Below are 24,728 nucleotides of genomic sequence, written 5' to 3' on the forward strand. Positions count from 1 at the left end.
TTTTGTTGGCTCCATTACATGTACCGTTAGGCTTAGAAAGCAGTGTTGTGGAAGCCTGGTATAACTGGCTGGCTTTCTTCCTGGGAAACCCAATAAACACCCTCTAGATTCGCACCTTATCCACAGGTAATCTACCTCACGAAGTAGTAAAAAATTGTAAAATTAGGTATTAAATGTAAGCAATTTTCTATTGGTATTTAACATTTCCCAGTATTTTCCCCAGTATTAAACAAACTTTTCATTCTTTGAATACAATTTGTCCAAAGTCATGATTTCTTTTTCCATTACCTTATCTAAAAGAGAATGAGAAAATTAATGCCCTGTTCGCCCGGGATTATTGACATTCCATATCTGTATTTTGGTTTTCACAAAAATGCAAGCTCCTTTTATACAGTATTGTCCAGAAATAACTTAACACTGCAGTTGCAGTTCGGTCGCAGTTCGCTTGCGGTCGACCGATAAAAACCGCAAACGACCGCAAGAGATAAAATACGATCACAGTTGCCGTTCGCTTCCGAACGGAATTCTTTGAACAGCCGAGAACGGCAAAACGAAAACAAATTAAGACATGTCTGTCAGACCGGTTAGGCCGAGGTTAAACCTCCGTCTCACCGCGGTTCGACCTCAGTCTGACCTCAGTGCAACGGCGATCAGACCGAGGTGTGACCTAGGTTAACCGCGGTTTTTGTTAGTTTATTTCTAGACAGTAGTTTATGTACTAATTCTTTTTAGGGCCTAAAAATGCCCCATTCATAGTTCAAGCTGGCAGAGCCAAACGTTCTTCGTTTCGTTTCGTTTCGCAGAGGTTGACAAAAATCGTAATTCATCGGGTCAAATCATTGGTGTTCATACAAACAAACCGCAACACAACAGCCGACGATATAATAGCTAGAGTATAATAGAGTAAGGTGTGACTGATGTATTTACAACGCACACAAGTCACCGGACGAAGTATAGCTCGAAATTATTTTGTAAAAATAATTTTAAAAAGCGAGGGTTGCACCCGAAAAAGCGAAGGTTGCGGGCTGTTAGATGTAGTATGCATCCTATATGTTTCTATTATTGTTAAAAAAGTCTTCTTTCCTGGAAGATTTTGTCTCACTCTTACCGTAAGGCAGATAGCTGGCGAATTTCTTCAATTTCCTCACGGCTGAACGTGATATCTTCACCTACAACTTGAAACGCCGCCCATGCACTTGGTGAGCTGTATTTTATCTTTAGCGCAACCATCGTCCGCTGTAGCGCGCCACAAACCGAAAAACCCATGAGTATTTGACAGTAAAACTCGATCATGAATTCCATCGTAGACAGGTCATTAATTTGCCAAAGTGCCACGACAACAGCACGTGCTCCAGATCCGAGAAACGAACGTGCGATGCCGACGACTCCCTCCGAAGATATTTCGCCTCGGCCACTATCGCAACAACTTAGGACAACAAGACGGGCATTCAAGAAACAACGTTGGATATCTTCAGCAGTTAACAGATACGATGAAGGATGGTGTGGTGACCTTTCATTAGGGGCTAGAAATATCTCTGCGCGTTTGAAATAGCCATGCGCTGCTATGTGGACAACACTTGCGTTTGCCATTTGCTTCAAAACATTCTCCTTAGTGGCCATGCGTTGCACCAACGGTTGTGCCCTGAAATATTTACCGCACTCGATGACTTCTTGCTCGGCGTTTGGTAACTCCTCTAACTTAACAGTTTGCCCTTCAACTTCCGCTATTCTTATCTTTGGATTCCCCACGAATAAAGCGTGTCCAAGCGCAGCAGATTGTCGTGATAAACAGAAATCTAGAAAGTTCAAGGAAGGAATGAACTGTAAGCTGTACTTGTCGCACAGATAGTTCCCACTGGAGTCCAGAAGGGCAGCAAATGGGAGCGTAAACAACGGGCCTTCGGGAACGATGAGCAGTTTTGAACCGTGCAGGTGTTCCTCAATAGGTTGGATTAATGCAGCGTAGAGGTCTTGCAGATCAACTTTATAAGGTGCATTCGGTGGCAAAATATTAGGTTTCAGTGGGGATTGGTTGTTGCCAGGATCGTTTTTCTGGAAAGAATTACCATTGGCTGACTTTTTAGGATAATCTTTTCCTCCACTTAAAATTTCGTCAGTCATCGAGAATACAGGATTGCATTCCGTCATCTCGATTGCGGCGTATGCAGCCCTGTCGTCCTCCTGCGAGGTATCTTTCTTCGCATTTCGCAAGCCAAGGTGTTCTTTAAGAAGAGAAATGTGGCGGTTTGAAAAATCTTTCATCGACATTTTGTGATCTATTTTTAATCGCTTGTGAGATACGCCTTGAGAAATCACCCACGAATGCAGTTCTTCATCTTCTCCAAATGCGTACGAAATGATTGAATCAGCTTGACGAGAATGGAGCACGTTGAACAATGAATCGTTGAGCAAAGTTTCCAAGTTGCTAGAGGATGGATCTTTAGCAATGGTCTCCATTGGATCAAAGGAAATAAACGGAAAAACAATACTATGATTACTCATCTTCCATGTTAAATCACAAAGAGCTTGTGCTTTACCACAATCTGACACAACAAGGGCTGTAATTTTGTTCTGTAAATTGAGCATACTTTCGAAAAGCAATTTATGAACGTGGGCATTTCTATTGGACAGGGAAATATTGAATTGATCCATATCACCTAAGGAATTGCGGTTCCTCTTGAAATTTATTATTGATTTAGCGAAGAAGGAACATGCCTTGGGAATACAGGAGTGTCTATAACATTGCCCCAGCATTTCCTGTGCAATTGCTGTTAATTCTAGGCTGTCTAGATCGTTAGGCAACGAAATGTCAAGCAGTCGATTCAGTTTTTCAATCGCTTCATTGAAATGGTCATGGTTCATATGGTACTCCCCTAAACCAAGCAAAGCCCTTGCCAATGATGATTTGTCATTCAGCTTCTCAGCAATATTCAGACGCTCAAGATAACAGCGATACGCTCTCTCAAATTGTTCCATGAGGGCGTACGTATTTCCCATGTTTCCTTGCGCCCGCCCAACTCGTGCTTGGTTGCCAAGCTCTTTGGCAATGTCTTTGTCTTCACTATGACATTTCATTGCCTGTTCATGCTGACCATTTTTGTTGTAGGCATCCCCAAGATCTCCATTAGCCTTTCCTATTTCTGCCTTGTCGCCCAATTTCCTAGCAATTCTTAAATGGTCCTGGTGGTTTTTAATAGCTTCTTCATATTGGCCAACTGCCATATAGAATTTACCCAAATTTCCGTAGGCTCTCCCCTCCCTGCCTTCGTCCTGAAGACTTTTTGCGATATCCAATGACCCATGACAACATTGAAGAGCCTTGCCGTATTGTCCTATCTCAATTAACACAGCAGCCATGTTTGCCAGGGCATTTTCTTCGTCAGCCTTGTTCGAAAGGTCTTTCGAAATCCTCAAGTATTCACGACAATTAAAACTTGCCTCTTGCTTATTCTGCCCGAACTCCACCAATCCTCTCCCCATTGTTCCTAAAGCCCTTCCCTGTCCGGCTCTGTCGCCAACCTCTTTGGCAATAGCCAAAGCTTTCTTGCATAAATCAATAGCCTTTCCAATCTGACCACTTAAGTGATACGACTTTGCCATATTTTGGTGAATTCGTCCTTCGGCTGCTTTGTGACCAAGCTGTTGAGAAAGTCTCAATGCTTTATCTTGGCATTCAAGGGCTTTCCTGTACTGACCACTTGCAAGGTGAGCATTTCCTAAATTTTCATAAGCACGTCTTTCATCACCTTGGACATGGTTATCTTCAGCAATCTTCAAACTCTGCTTTTGGAAGGCAATGGCATTTTCGTAGTCACACAGACTTGTGCTTGCTTTACCAAGATTTCCAAGCGCCCGACCTCTTCGTACTTCGTTTCTAAGCTCCTGTGCAATCATTTTTTCCTCTTCATGATATTTTATTGCATTTTGATAGTGTCCCATTTCGGTCAACATCATTCCTATAGCTCCTTTTGCTCGGCCAATTCCTGCCTTATCGCCAATCTCTTCAGCAATCGACAAGAATTTTTGGTAATATTCAATTGCTTCCTTACAGTTGCCAATATCTGCGTGATAACTGCCGAGATTTTCATTCGCTCGGCTTTCTTCCATTTTATCATGGATGTCTTCCGCAAGCTTCAATTCGATTCTAAAGAAAACAACAGCTTTTTCGGGATCACCTTTACCAAGCAGAGCCACTCCGACGTTTCCGTTTGCACGAGCAATCCCTGATTTTTCACCTGATGCTTCAACAATACCGATTTCCGTGCGGTGGAAACGCTCTGACTCTATGTATTTACCAAGTGCCGAGTGAGCACAGCCCAGAATACCGTTTGCTTTCGCTCTTCTGGCGTCGTTCTCAGCAATTTGCAACGCACTACGACTAAACCTTACCGCTTCCATATATTGACCGTTGGCCATATGTACTTCCGCTATGTTGCAGTTGGCGCTTCCTTCTTGAGCGCTGTCGCCAATCTTTGTGGCAACTTCCAGATATTTTGTTTGCATCTCAAGAGCTTTGTCGTAGTCGCCATTGAGTGTGTATTTATCGCAGGAATTCTTTAGCGCTCGAGCATTAGCTTCGATAAATGCCTCGCATTTCTGTAATGCTGCTTCATCGTTTGCGACAACACGGGAATGCCAGTAGTTCTCTATAGCCATTACCCATTCTCCATTAGCACTATACGCGTTAGCTAAGCTTTGAAAAGCCCTCTGCTTTCGTATGTCTTTTTCCAGAAAATTGGCAAATTCGACATGCTTCAAATGGTATTCGATCGCATTCTTGTAATCAGATTTGGAAAAATACGCATCTCCTAGTGCCTCGCAAATGCTTGCTTCAATTTCCATATCTGGATCTGCCAGATCTTGAGCAAGCTCCAGTGCTTTGAAATAATTTATAAATGCCTCATTGAGGTTATTTAGGAAAAAGGCTGTTTTTCCGAGCTTATAATATATTTGGTGTTGTTCATCTGGTCCGGCATGATTGAGATGTTCCCGATAATGTACTAGAGCTTCTTCATAATCGTGTTTGTCGTAATATGCATCTGCCAACAACCCAAGCGCTTTTCTCTTAAACATATTGCCACCAAGATCAAAGCATTTCTGATAGAAGGAAATAACTTTTTGTGGGTCGTTATATTTTGCACATAATTCTCCTACTTCGAGAAAAACAGGAAGTAAAAAAGCAGTAAGTTCTGAGATGTTTGTCTCTGAATCAGCTAACTTCTCAAGATATTGGTCATAGAATTCCAGAGACCTTTGTGGTTGATTAATGTTGGCGTAGGAGGAAGCAATGACTCTGTACGATTCCGCTATTCGTGATTTGTCTTCCAATTCCTGAGCAATTTCTAAACAGATTTTATGATGAATAATAGCATTGGCGTAATCGTCGTTTTCCTGACAATTATCTCCAATGATTTTTCGCACCTGATACATCGCTATGCGCACTTCTGTATTCTTTTGTTCGTCATTTTCAGCAAGATCTAAACAGCTTTTATAGTAAACTAGTGCTTTGTCGTAATCATTGTTTATCTCGCAAATTTCACCCAATTTTTTTTTCAATCGATAGACTGTTTCCATGTCTAGGTCCTCTTTTGCAATCGAGCAGGAACTACTGTAGCACTTGTTGGCCTCAGACCAATTCTGTAAGGCAAAGAAATCATCTCCTAAACACTCGTGTGCGTCTTGTTCTCGTTTTCTGTCATGTTTTGCGAGTTCCAAACTCTTTGTGTGTTTATCTATGGCTTCTTGGAAACTGGAATCACTGTGAAACGCGTTTCCCCACCCTCTATAAGCATCTGCAAGGCTTTCTTTATTTTCTACATTTTGAGCAATTTCCACTGCTTCGTAGAAATACGGAAAAGCTTCTGTGGGGTTCTCCTGAACTAAGAATAGATTTCCCAATTTAATATCCACGCGGGCTTGCAATTCTCTATTTTGCTGGTCGTTTGCAATTTGTAGTGCGTCTTTGTAATGCTTTTCCGCCGCTTGATATTGATAGTCATTGTGATAAATGACTCCTAAACACTCATATATTTCACCTTCAGTGTTCTTGTCGTTAACCAACTCCAAACTCTTGCGAAAGTGATCGATGGCCGTTTCGTATTCGTTGCTTGACGTGTAAGCCTTGCCCAATTTTAAATGCAAATCAGCTAGTTCAGTTTGTTCATTAGCAATAATCATACATTGCTTGAAACTTTCAATAGCTTTTTTCGGCTGGCCATCATTCGAGTAAGAACCTCCCAAATTTTCGTACGCTAATGCGATCAGTGCCCCATCCCCAGCTTTTTTGGCATTCTTTAAGCATTTTTCGTAATTTTTTATTGCAGGTTGGTACAGGCATCGGATAAAATCAATCTCCCCCAATGCGCAGTATGCGCTCGCAATTTTCGTATTGTCCTTTAATTCTTTAGCCAACTGAAGAGAACGCAGATAAAAAGTAACGGCCGTCTCGTGTTCATTCATATTTTGGTATACACAACCAAGCTGGTAATTTACAGCTTGTTCGACATCTTGAAATTTTCCATCTGAAATTCCAATGGTTGTGTTTAAACTCTTTATAGCCTTGTCATATATTTTTTCTTTCGAGTACGCAATTCCTAAATTAGCGTTGGTTTCTGCGACTTTCTCAATGTCACCCAAGTGTTGAAAAAGCTCCAAGCACTCTTCATAGTATGGAATGGCTTTCTTATATTGATCAATAGAAGAATAGCAAAGTCCTAAATAATTCATTGCTAAAGCTTTTTCAGCTGGATCGTGACAACCAAATCTTAAAAACTCTATGAGGTGTTCCATCGAAAGTCGGTATTTTCCATTTTGATAGTACAATTCTCCTAATTTGAGATAAGCTTCTCTTTTTTCATCATTGTTGCCATGTCTTTCCGCTATTGCTAGGGCTTCTTTATGATATTCGATTTCGTTAAAATGGTCGCCTGTTTGGTCATATTGATGCGCTACGGTTTCTGGAAGTTTCTCTTCAATTTGAATTGCTTCATCAAACTTATCTGCCAATCCCAAAGTAATTTCAGAAAAATCCTTTTTAAACGCTCCCCAGATATCTTTAAGCGCCATCTATATAATAGTGACAAACCACCTTATATGTTTAATAATGTAGAGTAGTCTTACGTCGAGAGAGCACTACGGATGATCACGGTGATAATATTAGTTTAAGGGGGTACACTACAAAGAAATAGGTCAGCTAAGCGTACATGTATTTGAACATTATTTGTTCTTCTCTTGTGCATGCAGTAGGTGATACTCCTAGCCATATTGTACATAATCAGAATTAAGATTGATCAAAATATATCTGGAATTTATTTATTTTATTGGCAAAGTGGACATCAAATTACTTAATTTGCACAGTGCATATAAGGGACAAAAATAGCATCCATATACCTGTAAAGAACAACCAAAACAAAAGTAATACTTAATTCAATTTATTGGTGCGGGATTGCTAAAATCCAGGCTTGACCTTTGTACTGGAAGCCTGTGAAAAGATAAAAATGGGTGTTGGGCGATTTTTAGCTGTGGTGTGCAAAATTGTGTGTAGTGCAAACAGAGCTAAAAATGACAATGGTATATAATTTTAAAGGACAATGCTATCATATACTATTAACTTTATGAGGGATCCAGTGTAACACCTGTAATATTAAGTAACATCACCAACAAATTTCAAACATTTTTCTATACAATGAATGTAAGGGTCAAATGGTTTTACTCTACCCAATTATGTCATTAAAATTGTAGCAAAATAGCGCTAACTCAAAATAAATATTTGGTTGCGATACGGTTTTATATTTTCTGAAATTCGAAACATTGCGATTCAAACTTACTAAGTGAAAAGTTAACATAGTCTGACTGGAGCGTTGGACTAGAGTAAAATTAATAATGCAAATAATGTTAACTGCCTGGAATCTGATGAAAGATATTTTGACAAAGGTCAAAGCATACGTATACCTGCATGGTAATTGGTAAACCATTTCCCTGGGACCGGTTGTATTAAACTCTTAGCTTTAACTACATATTCGTAGTTAAACCCTACTTAACTCGGAAATACACAACTCTGATTGCCCAATTCTGTCTTAACTACAGTAAAAAGTAACTAGTTCTTTATACAAATTGCCACCCCGGCCGGCTTATCGAGTAAAATCAAATAAAACTTCTGTTCTAATATTAGTTTCGGAAAATAAAGCTTAATTACACTGACTTTCAAGCGTATGACTGTTTGAGAGGTAAAATTAATTCTTGGGTATATAAGAAACGCAATGAAGTGGGCAAAAAAGCCTCAATATCACAAGCTTCTGCTGAAATTTTGGAATGCAATTAAACATAAAAAAATTCGGGATACAATTAAGAAAATTTACCCCAACAAACCACTCAGGCCCCATCCACACGATGCCGGAAAATATGAAAACGCAAGAATATTTTTACGCCGGCTTACGCGTATCACGCGCAAATATGACGTATCTGCATTTTCGCCCACGGAAAACGGAAGAATCTGAGGAATTTAAAAACGACGGCTGAGCAGATACCCGTGGACACGTGAAGTTCGCCCCTAACGGCTGCTTTCCACTGTCGCGTTTTTTTTACTTATTTATACGCACGTAAAAGCATAGGCAGCCAAAAATTGGAGTTGTTTAGATTAAATAAATCAATTCATACACACTAATCCTTCTATAGCTTGCGGCAAGGCGGCGTTGCTGTGTTTGTGGCACGATGGTCTGTCCAGTCTCTCGCGACGTCCGCGTAGTCCCATCAGTTTAATAAATTCCAAAGGTTGACAACTCTTGACGATAATTATTATGTAAACCAATCATTCACCGTTAACGAAAGCACGTTAAATATCTTAAAAACAAATTGCAATAACATAAAAAAACTAAAGCATATTGATCATGAATAATCTTACTACATTCACATAAATTTTCCCGTTTTAAATCCTTTTAGAAGCGAAAGTTTATGTGGGGGTTTTTAATTTTTTTTTTAAAACCCATCCTTGGGAATAAGACTGGAATGCTCACTCTGTCGGAGGTTTGAAGCCAAGATGGGGGACACTGAAGCCTTTCTTGTAGGTATGACCCAGGCCTCCACGCGGAAATTTCGTAGGTAAAATGGCGGCAATTTTTATTTTTCCTTTAAAATTTCCGCCCCAGAGGCCTGGATCATACCTACAAGAAAGGCTTCATGATCCGCCATCTTAGCTTCTTTCACTCAACCTCCAAAGGCCCCAAAACTTTTGCTTTTTTCACATGCGTCTGAAAGGATTTAAAACGGGAAAATTCGTGTGAATGAAGTAAAATCATTCATGATCAATATGCTTTAGTTTTTTTTTTATGTTATTGCAATGTGTTTATAGAAGACATTTAACGTCCTTTCGTTAACGGTCAAAGTTTGTTTACATAATATCGCCGAGAGTTGTCAACCTTTGGAATGTATTAAGCTGATGAGACTACGCGAACGTCGCGGAAGATTGGACAGACCATTGTGCCACAAACACAGTAACGCCGCGTTGCCGCAAGCTTTAAAAGGATTAGTATGTCGGTATAAAATTGATTTATTACTCCGGCGTCAGCGACGGAGTTGAAAATTCGCCCCAGTTTTGTTTTATTTTTTTTTTGTTTTTTTTTTATTTTTCGTCGTCGCAAGTCTGTAATGGCGCGAAATAAACTAGTATTTAAATTGTGTATGTGACCGTATTTATCTACGTCCCAGTCTTATCTCCCAAGAGTTGTGGTGCAGCTTTGGCTAATTTTCCAATGCGCGATTCGATTTCGCTCGCATGATACGCCAATTCCTCCAAGAGGAACAAATAAACCGTTCTTTTCATGCTGTTCCGCCTGTTCGATTAAGTTTAGATTGAATTGGGGTAAGAATATAGCCCCGTTTACACTACACTCGATTTATTGGCACGGCACGGCTAAAATGGGTACCCGTGCCCATTTCATCTGTTCTCGGCCTTTGTTTTGGTAGCTTGAACACTATTAAAATTGAGCACGGGTACCAATTTTAGCCGTGCCGTGCCGATAAATTCAGTGTAGTGTAAACGGGGCTTATATTCAATACATGTACACCCGGTCCTATTTTAATAATATCGCTGCTATTTCGCCGTTTAACAAGATGATGTGGTTGTGTATGGGCGCGTTGACACGTCGCGTAGTTTGCACAGGATCGAAGATTTAATACAACTATATAAGCGCGAATTCCAAAGGCAAAGTGTAAGACGAAGCGAATGTATCATGCGGTTTATTTACCTTTTTGAACAATTGAATTTCTATATTGCGACGTGCTTCTGAATTTCGCGATCGAACATCATCTAAATGCGCATATGTATGCGAAACAATACGCGAACTGTATTGTTTATGTTCAGACTTCAGAAGCTCTATATTGAAGACTGGCACGTGCGCCGGAGTTAACGCCAGAACGGCGTCTTGTTTTCTCTAAAAAAACACCAATTTTGGGTCCCCTATGGTAAAAGTCAAATATTATTTAAATTATACTTATGACATCTACGATTGAATAGATGCATAGGGTTGCATTCTGTTGATAATTTGGTGTGCTTTTTTCTGGCATAAGATTAATAACTCAGAGAGTTTTAAGCTTTTACGTGCGTGTTACTATATACGTACAAAAACCGCGACGGTGAAAAGCAGCCCTAAAGGTTGTTTTCCACTTACGTTTTCCATATACGCACATAAGGTCAGGCGAATTTTGTCGTATGACTAAATCATTAATTCCGTGTGCGATGTCATTTTTAAGGCATTTTAGTCGGCAGACTGCCATCGCAATATATCAAAACAGTTTGATATTTGTCGATTGAAATTGCCCGACTAAAACCGTACGACAAAAATCGCGTCGATACATTCTGATAAATTATACAGAACAATACAATAAAATAATTAAAATATTCAGGATCGAATAGCATTTTATTTATACGTTAACATGTATGTAAACATTACTGATTAGAAGTACAATTGCGCAAAAAGGCGCAAAGAAAATTTTAGGAAGATAAAAATATAATAAAATAAAAGGAAAATAAAAATATAATGATCATTCTTTTTGCCATGTCTGTCTGATTAATTAAAGGCATAAAACCTTTTTAACAAGTCCACATCACCAGAAATCATAAGCATTACTAAAATTATGCACTCGCCCCATTCCTCTCGTTTTGGTGGCCGTGACACATTTCATACAGGAAAAGTATTGAGCTGAACATGTTTATTCAATTATTTTGCATTTAAACAAAAAACTTAAAAGTTGAACTTACATCTTGAAAGATGGATATGATTCGAAGATACTGCCATACTGGTGTAAACATGGGCCGAACATGTTGAAAAGCGACCTTGATTCTCTCCGTTTAAAAACTATTTATCGCTCCTGTGACTCTGTCAATGGACGACTTGCGCTTTAGACTAATTTTTGATCGAAGTAACAAGAAGAAAATATATCATCACAGTTACAAAAATCTTACTTAAATTAGTGCAAATGCTAAGTTTGGCTGCGAAATTTTGTAGAATATGGAAAATTTAGCCATGCGAAGTTGGCATTTTTTTATACTTTTGTATTACGTGCGGAAACTGTGTAACTAAAATTTTTAGTCAGAAACTTCCAGCCGTAATACAAAATATACAAAATTCGTGAACTTCGCATGGCTATATTTTCCGTAATTTACAACTTGGCAGTTTTACTAATTTTAGTAAGCCGTTTGAGAAAATGTCCTTTTTACCGTCGAGGCAAGAAATTATTCTAAAGCGCAAGTCGTTCATTTGACGCGCAATGGAATATTCTAATTATAATACAAAATGTTATCAAATAACCAGAAAATCTGGTCAAATTTAACGAACACATGGCCCTAAAGAGGAATGTTGAACTTGGGTAATTGCAAACGAACTTAATATTGCACTCCATTCGAGTTACTTTTAATATGCTTTTGAAACCTAGCTTTTTCCGGTTGAAAATTGCGTGTTACATTGTGTTTCTGGCCTTGCGTTTTGCCACAACAGGAAAAAGAAAAACGCAAAGTTTTACAAAGTTTTCAGTTGCTTGCGATTCAGGAAAGCCACAAAGATGTGCCAATTGGACGCTGGAAATGCTATATATAATTCAACATTCCGACAGACAAGCCTGGGCATGTCATCTCACGCAACCTAAGCGACATTTGGGTTCGTCTTTCCTGTAATACCTCGACTTGCTCGACAGTCGCCGTTCCCTTCACTAGTGTGGTATCAGACAATTATTTCAAAAATTATTACTGATTAATCCGATGTATCGATCAAAGAATTAAAAATTGCCCTTGTGCACGTGGATTCTACAATAATAACTCTGGCGCCAGCGACGGAGTTAAAAATTCGCCCCGGTTTTGTTTTGTTGTTCTTTTTATACTAGAATTTGAAATGTGTATGTGACCGTATTTATCTGCGTCCCAGTCTTACCTCCCAAAAGTTTTGGTGCACAGCTTTGGCTAATTTTCGATGCGCGATTCGATTTCGCTCGCATGATACGGCAATTTTCATGCTGTTCGATTAAGTTTAGAACGAATAGAGGTAAGAATATATTAAATACATGTAGATTCTGGTCCTATTTTAATAATATCGCTGCTATTTCGCCATTAAACAAGATGATGTGGTCCTGTATGGGCGTCGTAGTTTGCACAGAATTGAAGATTTAATATAACTATATAAGCGCGAATGCCGAAGGCAAAGTGTAAGACAAAGCGAATGTATCAGGCGGTTTATTTACATTTTTGAACAATTGAACTTCTATACTTTTTAAAGTACGATGCGCCTCTGAATTTCGCGATCGAACATTTAGGTTCGCAAGGCATCTAAATGCGAATATGAACTGTATTGCTTATGTTCAGAAGCTTTATATTGAAGACTGGCTCGCACCGGAGTTAACGCCAGAAGGCCCAGAACAGGCGTCTTGTTTTATAGATTTCTGCGAAGCAGGGAGGAAACGGCTTCGTTTCCCCCCACAATTTTAGTTACTAGTTGAGATTCGCAAAGGTTGGCAAAAATTTGCAAGAACTTTCGCATTTATTTACCTCATATTCCAATGAATTAGTCCGCTTTATGATTAGTTCATCTGTGTTTCGCTTTAGTATCCCTTCAGATAACTTTTCGTCTTCGTCTTTCAAAATGGCTTCCGCATTTGACGCTTTGCTTTGAAAAATAATTTCCTAATTCCTATATATTTATTTCATCAGGCATCGTGTTACACTCGCGTGATCAAAACAATGAGTCAATTGCAAGCGCAAAGTGAACGATCGTTGGTACTGTAGTTTCCTTAAAATAACTAAAAACTTGGTGAGATACCCAAGCTTTTGGTCGCTTATACCATAGACAATCCAAAAGACAATCCAAAGATGTCTTTTGGATTGTCTATGCTTATACCTAATAGAATTTATCGAGAAGGGATGAATCTGAGACAACCACTATTAAATTAGTTGTTTAATCAATCTATTTTTACACGGTAATTAATACTTTTTCTGCCAACTTGGACAACTTGGGTAGTTCGGTTTTTAGTTTCAAAATCGGAGCACTGCCCGCTTATTGTGTGAACATTTATATACTTGTCTACGCAAGCAGGTAGTACGCGGAATTGTTCTACAAGTGCAAATTCTGTTTTACGTAATAATTATGTTGTCTTTGAATATACATAGCTAAACGTCAAGTTTATAAAGTATGGGGTAATTATATAATGCTTATATTTACATAATACTGTAAAAATTATTGCGCTCGTCTAAGCTACTACGTCTACTATTGTTCATTTTTCTTATCTTCATTTAATGTCTCTTGGGTTTTTCCAAAATCACTTGCATTAAACCAACCGAACAAACAGCCGGCTAATACAACCGGATTTTTATGACCAGCTTCTAGAGCACTTCGTGTGGCCGCGACCCTCGTCATTGTGGCCTGCAGTTGAGCATTGGACTGCTGCCGCTGACCAGTTTTACAGTAGTAAGCAAAATCTTCGCAATTATTACCCAAGATCTGATATTCTCCAAATCCATTTTTAAGACACTCGGTCACACGCTCCAGCACTTTCTCAGTGCCTTCGCACTCCTGTGCGCAGTAGGTACCAGGCCATTGAAGGTTGTCCGTGCCTTCGGGTACGCCATATTTGTACACCCCGAATGGATAATCTTTCACGAAATCTGAAACAGCGATCTGCTGGACGAGACCATTGCTTTCGCAGTGACCATCTAGATGGCTTATGAAATGAGTGATTGTATTTTTTCCGTCGACGATGCCTGAAAAAGTTTAAAATTTGAGGTTTCTTTCCTGGCTCGTGGGTTGTAATACCTCTCGGAATGTAATCGAGTGAATGGTGGAACAATTATAACTTCCTCATCAGCGAATTAACATAACATGCACGACGAAAATGAACCAGCGAGTTCTGTTGGAACACTAAACTATTTTTCACGCTAGTAAACTTTGCAAATTATCTTTTCACAATTTCTTACGGTGGAAATAAGTTATTTTGACAGGAAAATTTTATTTAAAATATATACTGTATGCGTGCATTTCTCATCGTTCGGATACATCAAAAAAACAATATGCATGTAGATTACTTCCATAATATACAGATGTTTTAAATATTCTTCATGTAAATGCACAAGCATTTTATCTTGTTTTGGTTACTATATAAAGAACGCGAATTCTTGGATTCCACAAGACAAAAAATATGACTTATTTTAAAGTAAAAATGACAAAACTTGTGAGGATTGTATCTCTTGCAAACTGCCATGCATTTCTTTGCAATTACAGACAAATTCTAAAGAAAATTTCCTCAAGATTGTGTATATACATAAAATTATATAGAAATGGTGTTTACATTCTTTATAGTGTATGGCGCTGCCTGCATTTAAGCAGAGCCTAAATAGCCGTACGGAATAAATAACCCGGCAAGTTGTGTTTGAAATCCATTTCTTGTTATTAGATGTTGTGTTTTTACATGTTTTATTCGCAAGAGGGAACCTAAATGACGAATTATATATTATGAATCTAACTGACGAATTATGAAGTATTTTGTATATAGCATGAAATGAAATCCTTCTAAATTAACGAATCGATAAACCCACTTATAAACATAGACATAGCGTTAACTTTACATCACGAGTTCTTACCATGATGTAAATGACTGATGCTTTGCATAGCGAACACATGATCTCCCACAGCGAATTGCATTGAATTTTCATCCATTTTGTTCACGTTAAACCATAATCTCGCGTTCAACAGCAAACACCGATACGAATAAACAAATTTTCTGATACGAATAAACTCTTTCGGTACGAATAAACAAGTTTTCTGAAACGAATAACCTCTTTCAGTACGAATAAACAAGTTTTCTGATACGAATAAACTCTTCCGATACGAAATAAACAAGTTTCGTTTACGTTTAAACAAGAGAGTAGATTATTTACCATACAGGTTTTCTACATCCAATAATGAAGGCTGGGACAGAACGCGGTTCGCCACAGACAGAGGCATATATTGGATACAGCGTAAATTATTTATATACTACCTGTAAAATATTAAAATTAGTTTTAGCTCGCTCTATATTATTACATCTCTGGCGTGCAAGCTTTAATTATCGTATAAATAGATCTATGCATGCCATATACAATTACAAAAAGTTTACTGAAAAATAGTATTTTAAAGGAAAATATAGCCATTCCGCGATTTTCACTTTTGTTGGAGAAAACTTGTTGTGCATGCATGAAAATAATATCCCCTACACTTCATATGGCAGCTACATTGTAGTTAATATCCTACCAATTTTTTAAATTACAATCAAGTAATAATAGAAACCCCACAACGGCAACACAATAATTATATAGTGAACATAACTATAGCTATAAGGTTGTTTCATGATTAGTTAATCATCATTGGAATTCGTATAGCTAGGTTAACGTTTTATGAATCATCTCGGCTTAATTGCGGAATCAGCACCAGCTAGACCTTTATTGATGATATTTGGTCTTAATGATATAATTATACTGTACTGATTATTCTGCAAATTCGTTTTATAAATTTTACATCGTGCATATAGTTACCATGCATATGCAAAAGAATCATATTCGCATTTTTTGTAAGGTTCTCTCGACATACTTTTGAAGTCTTAAAGTTAAAATTCTCTGCAGAAATCATTCGTTTTGTAAGGACAAATTACGAATATTTCACACATATGACATATCTCATATCAGTTTCATAATATGCCTGTTCGCAGGTTAGATGGCGGGCGTTTAGCCTAAACAAGGCCGCAAGGTTATGTGGGACTTGTTTAACCGCCACGCATTTTCAAATTTTGAGCGCGTCTTTGTATGTAGTTTGTCATCCGTTGATTCAACGTTTTATAACTAATACTGGTAGAATTTAGTGCGTTTTTCTTTCGTATTTTAACATGAAATACGCATTCTTTGAATTTGTCAAAGAGGAGTCATAGAAGGGTGGTGAAACACCACTGTGAAGTTAGCCGCGGATTCGGCCTCAGATTCGGCCTCAGATTGGGCCTCAGATTGGGCCTCACATTCAACTGTGTTCAATCATTCAAAAGTAGAATTTGGTAATTTAATAATAACCCCTTTTTTAGCCATTTTTTCGTTTAAACTTTATAAATACGAAGATGTATAGCTTATTTATGCATTGCTAGACTGTAATTAGAACAAAGCAGTCGATTTTATACAGATTTACAGAGTAAATTGATTATTATTTTTGGGCACTGTGTGAGAAGTTGTTGACCCGCATAGATATGGCATAAACTAAAATGTTTTATTGCAATTCCTGTGTATACGTCTATATTTTACAGAATAATACGGCCTTACAAATGGCGTGCATCGTTGGGCTGCACAGTCACAACATACTCGGGATTATTTGCTTCCTTTCTTAAATTAAAAATGTCCTTATGATATAAATACAAAAGACGTAACTAGTATATGATCCTCTCACCGACGCTATCAATGTTACAATTTGCCAAAGTCAGTTGCTACAACAAGAATTAGCGTAGATGTGCATACAAATCAAACGTACTATTGCCATATGACAAACAATGGTCCAACGAGGTTAGGATTACAAGTTAAACTTGGCGCAACTTTCACACGCATATATAGATCGTTTCAAACGTTATTTAGAACAGTATTTTCCCATCTATCCAAAAGTACACATCAGTTGAAGGCGCAGACGTTACACGCTGAATGTTTGAGGGCAACAGCAACGACTCATTGCAAAAACATCTTACAATATTACATGGTGTTGACATATATATCCACGTTATCATCCTAATTGTGCAATTTAAATTTATGCATTTCATACAAAATGCATGCCTATTCCATCCACTGCATTGAAGTTAAAACTTCTGTTTATATGAAGGTATGATTTCATTGTTCTACAAAATAATACAATGTGCTGTGCCGTGTTTTGATGCAGTTTGTAGCGCAGACGATGGAACCTGCGCTTAGGCATTAAGGGATTACTCAGAAGACAGAAGGTTGACCTGCTATTAAAGTAAAGCAATTAAAACAGTGATGACATGTAAAATAGACGCACTTAAGCGAACAAAATGCGAAAGAAAGATGATCTCATTATGCCTGCTTAATTAAAAGACACATTTATTCAAGAGGATTAGACACATTAGAGATTAGACAATTATAATACTAGTTATGGTATCAAACTGAATATATAGCCAAAGATGCTCAAAATTTAACTGAAAGGTTTAATGAAGCAAAAAATCTACGTAAAAGATATAAGATGCCATTATGCTAATCAAGAACAAGTTACAATCAAGAGAAGTATTTCATATTTAACCAGATGACAGAAAAACTAAACTATTGTAATTCTGAAACACAAGTTGTAAAATGAAATATAATTTCGAATGGATAAATGAATGTCAAGCCATAACGAAGGAAAAAATCTATGTAAGAAATATATAAGGCGCTATTATACGAATCAAGATCTTGTTACAATTGAGAAAAGTACTTAGTATTTAGAGGATGATTTCTTATTAACTGTCCATACAAATGTTCTCAAATTTTAGTATTCAGTACATTACTGTACCATCTTTCTAATGACACCAACGTTTTTGCGGTAAAAAGAAAAAAACGGGCGTTTTTGCGATACATTCGACTTCTATTTTTGACGTATTATTGCGTAATAATGAGAGCACAGAAAAACTAAACTATTGTAATTCTGAAACATAAGTTTTAAAATTAAGTATACTTTCCAATGGGTAAATGAATGTCAAGACAGAATGAAGCGAAAAAATCCATGTAAGAGACATAAAAGGGGCTATTATACGAATCAAGATCAGGTTACCATTGAGAAAAGTACTTAATATTTAGAGGAAGGTTTCTTATTAACTGTCCATACAAATGTTCTCAAATTTTAGTATTCAGTACATTACTGTACCATCTTTCTAATGACACCAACGTTTTTGCGGTAAAACATTACCAGAAATTTGAGACATTTTGCGTCCGCGTTCGTGGGCAGCGTCCGCTTCTTGACCGAAGGAATTGGTGAAAATTTCATAAAATGGCTCGATGGTATAATTATGCAATTATAATTACCACCGCAAAAACGTATGTGTCATTAGAAAGATCGTACAGTAATGTACTGAATGCTAAAATTTGAGAACATTTGTATGGACAGTTAATAAGAAACCATTCTCTAAATATTAAGTACTTTTCTCAATTGTAACCTGATCTTGATTCGTATAATACCGTCTTATATATGTCTTACATAGATTTTTTTGCTTCATTCTGTCTTGACATTCATTTATCCATTGGATATTATATTTCATTTTACAACTTATGTTTCAGAATTACAATAGTTTAGTTTTTCTGTGCTCTGATTATTACGCAATAATACGTCATAAATCGAAGTGGAATGTATCGCAAAAACGCCCGTTTTCTTCTTTTTACCGCAAAAACGTATGTGTCATTAGAAAGATCGTACAGTAATGTACTGAATGCTAAAATTTGAGAACATTTGTATGGACAGTTAATAAGAAACCATCCTCTAAATATTAAGTACTTTTCTCAATTGTAACCTGATCTTGATTCGTATAATACCGTCTTATATATGTCTTACATGGATTTTTTCGCTTCATTCTGTTTTGACATTCATTTAGCCATTGGAAAGTATATTTTTAATTTTACAACTTATGTTTCAGAATTACAATAGTTTAGTTTTTCTGTGATCTGATTATTACGCAATAATACGTCATAAATCGAAGTGGAATGTATCGCAAAAACGCCCGTTTTCTTCTTTTTACCGCAAAAACGTAAGTGTCGTTAGAAAGATCGTACAGTAATGTACTGAATGCTAAAATTTGAGAACATTTGTATGGACAGTTAAGAAGAAATCATCCTCTAAATATTAAGTACTTTTCTCAATTGTAACCTGATCTTGATTCGTATAATAGCGCCTTATATATGCGTGTGAAAGTTGCGCCGAGTTTAACGTGTAATCTTAACCTCGTTGGACCATTGTTTGTCATATGGCAATAGTGCGTTCGATTTGTATGCACATCTACGCTAATTCCTGTTGCAGCAACTGACTTTGGCAAATTGTAACATTGATAGCGTCGGTGAGAGGATTATATACTAGTTACGTCTTTTGTATTTATATCATAAGGACATTTTTAATTTGAGAAAGGAAGCAAATAATCCCGAGTATGTTGTGACTGTGCAGCCCAACGATGCACGCCATTTGTAAGGCCGTATTATTCTGTAAAATATAGACGTATACACAGGAATTGAAATAAAACATTTTAGTTTATGCCATATCTATGCGGGTCAATCACTTCTCACACAGTGCCCAAAAATAATAATCAATTTACTCTGTAAATCTGTATAAAATCGACTGCTTTGTTCTAATTACAGTCTAGCAATGCATAAATAAGCTATACATCTTCGTAATTTTAAAGTTTAAACGAAAAAATGGCTAAAAAAGGGGTTATTATTAAATTACCAAATTCTACTTTTGAATGATTGAACACAGTTGAATGTGAGGCCCAATCTGAGGCCCAATCTGAGGCAATCTGAGGCCGAATCTGAGGCCGAATCCGCGGCTAACTTCACAGTGGTTGGTGAAACACGCTGTATTATGCGAGAAAAATCAGAAGATATGGATAATTTTGTGAATGCCTGAAAGGTGACTAGGATCGTGAGAAAGAAGTGCCATGGCAATGAGAAATTTCTAAAGTTAAGAAAATAATCAAAGGCTCATTGACCCATCTACAACAACATGTGTTGCTAAAGTATTGGAATTCAGTGGTGAGTGTGTTTTGTATATGCCATATGTTTGTATAGGCAACATATGTGTCATATGTTCTCTATACCATTATAATTTATAATCTTATAAATTTTTATTCACATTTAGATTAAACTTTTTTTTGAACATTTTATTTACACCTTTTATTTATACCACTATAAATAGAGCCATTCCAACTAAAAATTATTTCTGTCAAGGAATTAGCACTAGCTCTAGATAAATTTTATATATCATTAAAAGTGAATTAAATATAAGGTCTTAAGTGTTTAATTGTGTATTTACTGTTAAAATTTACAGATTTCCTTATGTCCAAACATCACACTAACCAAAGGTCAAAATGGAGCTCTAAAAGCAAAATTAAATGTGAAAGATTTTGTTTATGCAATGCCGTGGTTGCAAGAACAACTTTGCTCTCATTCCATTACTGGAAAGGCTTCAAATGCCTAGCTTAATTCAAAGAAAAGGATGCAAAACCAGAGCCAGAGAAAGTTAAGAGTATATATGGTAAGCAGTATATAATTGTTAGTAATTATATGTCTGGTCCAAGTTAATATATCTTATATACACATCTTGGTTCAGTTATTGATGAGTTCTACTTTTTCTAGCAGTGTCTAAAAGGTGCAAAAAGGTTTGGGGGAAAAGAGGCTGACATATGACAAGTTATGGCACCAAAGATTAATAATATTGTGCAAGTTGAGAAAGCCAAGTTGAAAGCATCTGGACATCAGTAACTATATGACATTCCATTTTCTACTATTTACATGTTCTGTACATGTAAATATATTTAGTATAATATAGCCTAGTTATGTTTTTGCTATTTCTTGCACAGTCATTTCATTTGGTGGGAAAACTGCAGCATGGTAATAATTTTATCTAGAAAATATTGATTAAATTTATACATTCATAAAAAACCAAGCTAAAATATTTCAATTTGAGTGACACCATATTGTTTTCAATTACTTAGTGCATAATATTTCAATTGAATCCTCCTCAAAATGTGTGAAATGTATATTATTTTCACTTAACTACCATTTAAGCTAAACAGCCTTCAAACAACCGGCTGCAGTTGTTTTATCCACGAAACAAAATGATTATTTGACAGACTTACCAGAACTAGAGTTCTACATGCAAATTAAAGTTATATGGACACTTATAGGACTTGTTTTTATTCTTTGTTGTATAATATATATATTTCAATTTCTTTAATCTCTAGTTTTATAATTTATATGTAATTTATAAGCAAGGCATTTTCATTGAATCTTTGCATCAATTGAACTTTAAGTAAATAAATTTGTTACATATATTTGGGAACATTTTATTGGTTTGTATGTCTCACTCTTGCCAGAAGGAAGTTTTGATTATGTTGTTATAAAGTGATATATTTCAAAGTCGAAACATGGCCGAATATTGAATATACCATTTATCATCCAATAGCATATTTAATAGATTATCCTATGAAATATACTTTAGAATACATATTCTATGGAACATTTTATCACATATCAATAGGATCATAGAATAGGTTCCAAAATCCCTTAGAATATTCTATAGGATACTCAGTAGAGAATTTTAATGGGATATTCTATAGAACATAGAACATTCTTTACCACAAGACATTTATTTAAATGAACTGAGCCTATGTCATTATGTAATTAACATTGGTAATACTGTTACCTTGACCCAATTTGTACGAATGTATGATAAAATTGTTTATTAAGTTTTTCTTCCTTTACAGTATTTGTTGTGTTTTACTATTTTTGCCTTCAACAATATTTGAGTATTCAACCCCACATCAGGAATAAAATTTGCTCCACTTTTCATACATTTTTGACTCCAAAATGAGAGTTAAATTGGCAAACTTAGAGTACTTCTCACCCTCAAAAGGAATACAATTTACTCCAGTTTTGGTATGTTTTTTACTCCTACATAAGAGTAAAATTAAACCAAAGTATTTTTAGCGCTTGTAATGGGTAAAATATACTCCACTTTTGGGTTGATTTTTACTCCAAAATGAGAGTGAAGTGTTAAACTAGAGTGTTTTTTACTCTGGCAAAGGTAAATATTACTCTGGATTAATGACGTAGAAACTACTCTAAGAATGGAGTTAAAATAATGGAGTAAAATATACTCCCAAAACAGAGTCAACTGGTACCTTTTTTTTACTTTTTTGGAGTAGTATCTACTCCTTAAAATTAACAGTATATATATATATATATATATATATATATATATATATATATATATATATATATATACGTATATATATATATATATATATATATATATATATATATATATACGTATATATATATATATATATATATTATATATATATATATATATACATATTATATATATATATATATATTATATATATATATATATATATATATATATATATATATATACAGTAGTCCCCCACTAACTCGAACTCGCTTAACTCGAACTCCTCGCTAACTCGAACTAAATCCAATTCCCCTTAAATTTGACAGTGTTTTTTATAGTAATTTACTCCGCTTAACTCGAACTCGCTTAACTCGAACTCCTCGCTAATTCGAACAAATTTTGTTTCCCCTTGGTCAAATATATCCGGTTAACTCGAACTTTGGTTTCGAATCATAGATCAGCAAACTTTAAAATGTCAGAAGATAGAATTTTGACAACTGGAAACTATTAAAATAACAACAAGTTAATCAGTGTATAATTGAATATAAATGCTTATAAATTTTAAAAGATTCTGTGACTGTGTGGTGCTACGGTCGTTATTGATATAACTTTTTTAGTTCCGTTTGTATTCTTTCGATCTTTTTAATTTTAAGACGTCGTATACTCTCGCTGACCATTCATATTGGGAGGCCTGGTATCCCTTGATGAATGATTCGATTGGATTTTATATCTTACTGTATTACTTATATAATAACGTAATCTGACACCAACTCCGGTTAACTCGAACCCCCGGTAACTCGAACAATTTTTCTTTCCCCTTGGGAGTTCGAGTTAGCGAGGGACTACTGTATATATATATATATAAATGTCCCAAATGAAAAATTTCCAATTTTCAGGATATTTTGCAGAATTTGGGAAATTTTTCTGTTCCTAGAGATAGTTATGCGCGCAAAAATGTAAAGCTGAAATTGAGATATTATTTAGCTGCATGTCTAAAAGTAGGAAAGCTTTATAATAAACTGTCAAAGTTTCAGAAAAGTAATGCAAACTGGGAGCAACGCGCGACCCCTAAAAGTGACAAATATTTCAATGCGTGACCGATCTCATGCAAGGCTGGGCAAATGAATAAATTAAAGCGAGAAACTGAACAAGAAGACGAAGCGATTTAATAACAAGATTTTTATTCTTGATGTTAATCCTCAACATTTCCACCATTTCTTTCTAAGCAAACTGCGGCTCGTCTGAGCATGGTAAACACTGAACGGCGAACCACATTTGTCTGTCCTGCCTCCTATTATCCAATTCGTTGGAATTTCTTTCTTGCAAATCGCCTACGCTACCACCGGCAAATCTAGGCGAATGGACAGACAAATGATTCGCTGTTCAGTGTTTAGTATGCTCAGACAAGCCGCAGTTTGCTTAGAATGAAATGGTGGACATGCTGAGGATTAACATCACGAATAAATCGCTTTGTTTTTGTGTTCAGTTTCTCGCTTTATATCATTCATTTGCCCAGCCTTACATGAGATCGGTCACGCTAAATCAACGATGCATTTAATCCACTGCGCGCAATGAAATATTTGTCACCTTTAGGGGTCGCGCGTTGCTCCCAGTATGCATTATTTTTCCTGAAACTTTGACAGTTTATTAAAAAGCTTTCTTACTTTTAGACAGCTAAATAATATCTCAATTTCAGCTTCACATTTTCGCGCGCAAGCCCTCTCAATATCAGTGGAAAAGAACCACCCCCCCGGTAACATAATTTTGTTGATGAAAAACCAAACTTGGCCTAGGTATACCAGATAAGTCTTAACTATCTCTAGGAACACAAAAATTTGCCAAATTCTGCAAAATATCCTGAAAAACGGAATTTTTACATTTGGGACATTTTTTTTGATACACCCTGTATATTGAGCTTTGGTCAGCTCAACTTTCTTTGGTTGCTGCCAACCTTGTACAAAGTGCTACTGGAATAGTTCATGTGTTTTCCAAATGCCAAAAACTGGCGCGACAATTCCCAGCAGATTAGGCGAGAATCTTAGGAATGCGCTGCTGTGTATTTCTAGATCCAATAAAAATCAGCGGGGGATAAAAAAGCAAGACACGCTGATGTTTTGACGATGACATTCGGGTTATATAACTCATTTAAGATGTCTAATAAGTCAATGATGGAAGACCGCAATAATCATGACTGCACTGATTGTCCAGACGGTGAACCAAAAAGGGATCGTTCGTCGACTCCAATCACTTCAGCTCAATCGTTGAAAGCCGCTTGGTACGATTATTTGTGGATTTTCATCAGTG

General features: G+C 36.5%; 2 protein-coding genes and 1 long non-coding RNA gene across 3 annotated transcripts; 1 reads left to right on the top strand and 2 right to left on the bottom strand.

The window, feature by feature from the left end:
• Nucleotides 1–59: 59 nt before the first annotated feature.
• On the bottom strand, nucleotides 60–13,119 carry LOC114534687 (tetratricopeptide repeat protein 28-like). The gene is made up of 4 exons (XM_028556161.1): nucleotides 13,031–13,119; nucleotides 7,390–7,480; nucleotides 1,109–7,065; nucleotides 60–293 (listed from the first exon to the last, which is right to left on the bottom strand). The coding sequence occupies exons 3-4, from the start codon at nucleotides 7,063–7,065 to the stop codon at nucleotides 290–292; spliced, it is 5,961 nt and encodes a 1,986-aa protein (XP_028411962.1). The 5' UTR covers nucleotides 7,390–7,480; nucleotides 13,031–13,119; the 3' UTR covers nucleotides 60–289.
• Nucleotides 13,120–13,437: 318 nt separating this feature from the next.
• Nucleotides 13,438–15,380, bottom strand: LOC114534694. Its single transcript, XM_028556164.1, has 2 exons — nucleotides 15,116–15,380; nucleotides 13,438–14,239 (listed from the first exon to the last, which is right to left on the bottom strand). Exons 1-2 carry the CDS (start codon nucleotides 15,189–15,191, stop codon nucleotides 13,746–13,748), a joined length of 570 nt encoding a protein of 189 aa, XP_028411965.1. The 5' UTR covers nucleotides 15,192–15,380; the 3' UTR covers nucleotides 13,438–13,745.
• Nucleotides 15,381–20,083: 4,703 nt separating this feature from the next.
• Nucleotides 20,084–21,156, top strand: LOC114534690. The gene is made up of 3 exons (XR_003688154.1): nucleotides 20,084–20,260; nucleotides 20,556–20,762; nucleotides 20,864–21,156. It is a non-coding gene; the product is annotated as an uncharacterized LOC114534690 (long non-coding RNA).
• The last annotated feature ends 3,572 nt before the right edge of the window (nucleotides 21,157–24,728 follow it).

This window comes from Dendronephthya gigantea, unplaced genomic scaffold (assembly GCF_004324835.1).
Source record: "Dendronephthya gigantea isolate DGI-Jeju-01 unplaced genomic scaffold, DenGig_1.0 000104F, whole genome shotgun sequence".
NCBI classification, from domain to species: Eukaryota; Metazoa; Cnidaria; class Anthozoa; order Malacalcyonacea; family Nephtheidae; genus Dendronephthya; species Dendronephthya gigantea.

Bases quoted from the DNA above. Each gene is read 5' to 3' on its own strand.
- LOC114534687 (XM_028556161.1), bottom strand. From the start codon at position 7,065: ATGGCGCTTAAAGATATCTGGGGAGCGTTTAAAAAGGATTTTTCTGAA.
- LOC114534694 (XM_028556164.1), bottom strand. From the start codon at position 15,191: ATGGATGAAAATTCAATGCAATTCGCTGTGGGAGATCATGTGTTCGCT. The intron at 14,240-15,115 runs GTAAGAACTCGT...AAACTTTTTCAG, and splicing joins CATCAGTCATTTACATCATG to GCATCGTCGACGGAAAAAAT.